The 588-nt window shown below is 44.4% G+C and overlaps 1 protein-coding gene across 1 annotated transcript in view; it reads left to right on the forward strand.

Moving 5' to 3' along the window:
* usp24 (ubiquitin specific peptidase 24) overlaps window positions 1–588 on the forward strand; it is a 32,095-nt gene that overhangs the window by 6,764 nt on the left and 24,743 nt on the right. Inside the window, exon 8 of the mRNA XM_087177664.1 lies at window positions 298–363. Coding sequence (XP_087033790.1) covers window positions 298–363 — 66 coding nt within the window. The remainder of the gene's footprint in view (window positions 1–297; window positions 364–588) is intronic.

The following is a 588-nucleotide window of genomic DNA, read 5'->3' on the forward strand; positions in this document are numbered from 1 at the left end:
CCCCCCCCCCTTTGCTCACATGCAACAGTGAAAACACAGTATCAGTTTTAACACAGTCTGATCTCGGGTGTAAACACTTTAATCTGAGTGTTGTTCTTCTTGTCTGTGTTTTCTGTAACGAGCCATAAGAAAAGACACAAAAGACAGATTCTGCTGTCAGCCGTAAAAACAGAGCGGAGGGGTGAACAGTTCTCATGATAGTTAGTCGTATCACAGCTGGTTTCGATAAGTTTGTTTCCGTTTTGGTTTTTGTCATCATGCCCGAGTTATTCTGTGTCTCTCCATCTGTCTGCGCAGTGTGTATCAGCTCTGGTCCAGCCTCTTGGAGTTTGTGCAGAATACCTAAACTCTAGCCTTGTCCAGGTGAGCTCACACACACACACACACACACACACACACACACACACACACACACACACTCCTCACTGTATTTGTATGTGTGCAGTCTCTCAGTGTGTATGTTCTCTCTAACCTGTTCCAGTGTTGAAACGATCTGTTGTGTTTGTTCACGTGACCCCTGCGCTCCTTTCTGATTTATATTCTATTTTTATTCTCTGTATCCTCTTATTGTTCTGCTGCTGCAGTTGC

Source organism: Seriola lalandi, unplaced genomic scaffold (genome assembly GCF_002814215.2).
Source record: "Seriola lalandi dorsalis isolate HSWRI2012SDOR001 ecotype SW California unplaced genomic scaffold, Sedor1 jcf7180002054618, whole genome shotgun sequence".
NCBI lineage: Eukaryota > Metazoa > Chordata > Actinopteri > Carangiformes > Carangidae > Seriola > Seriola lalandi.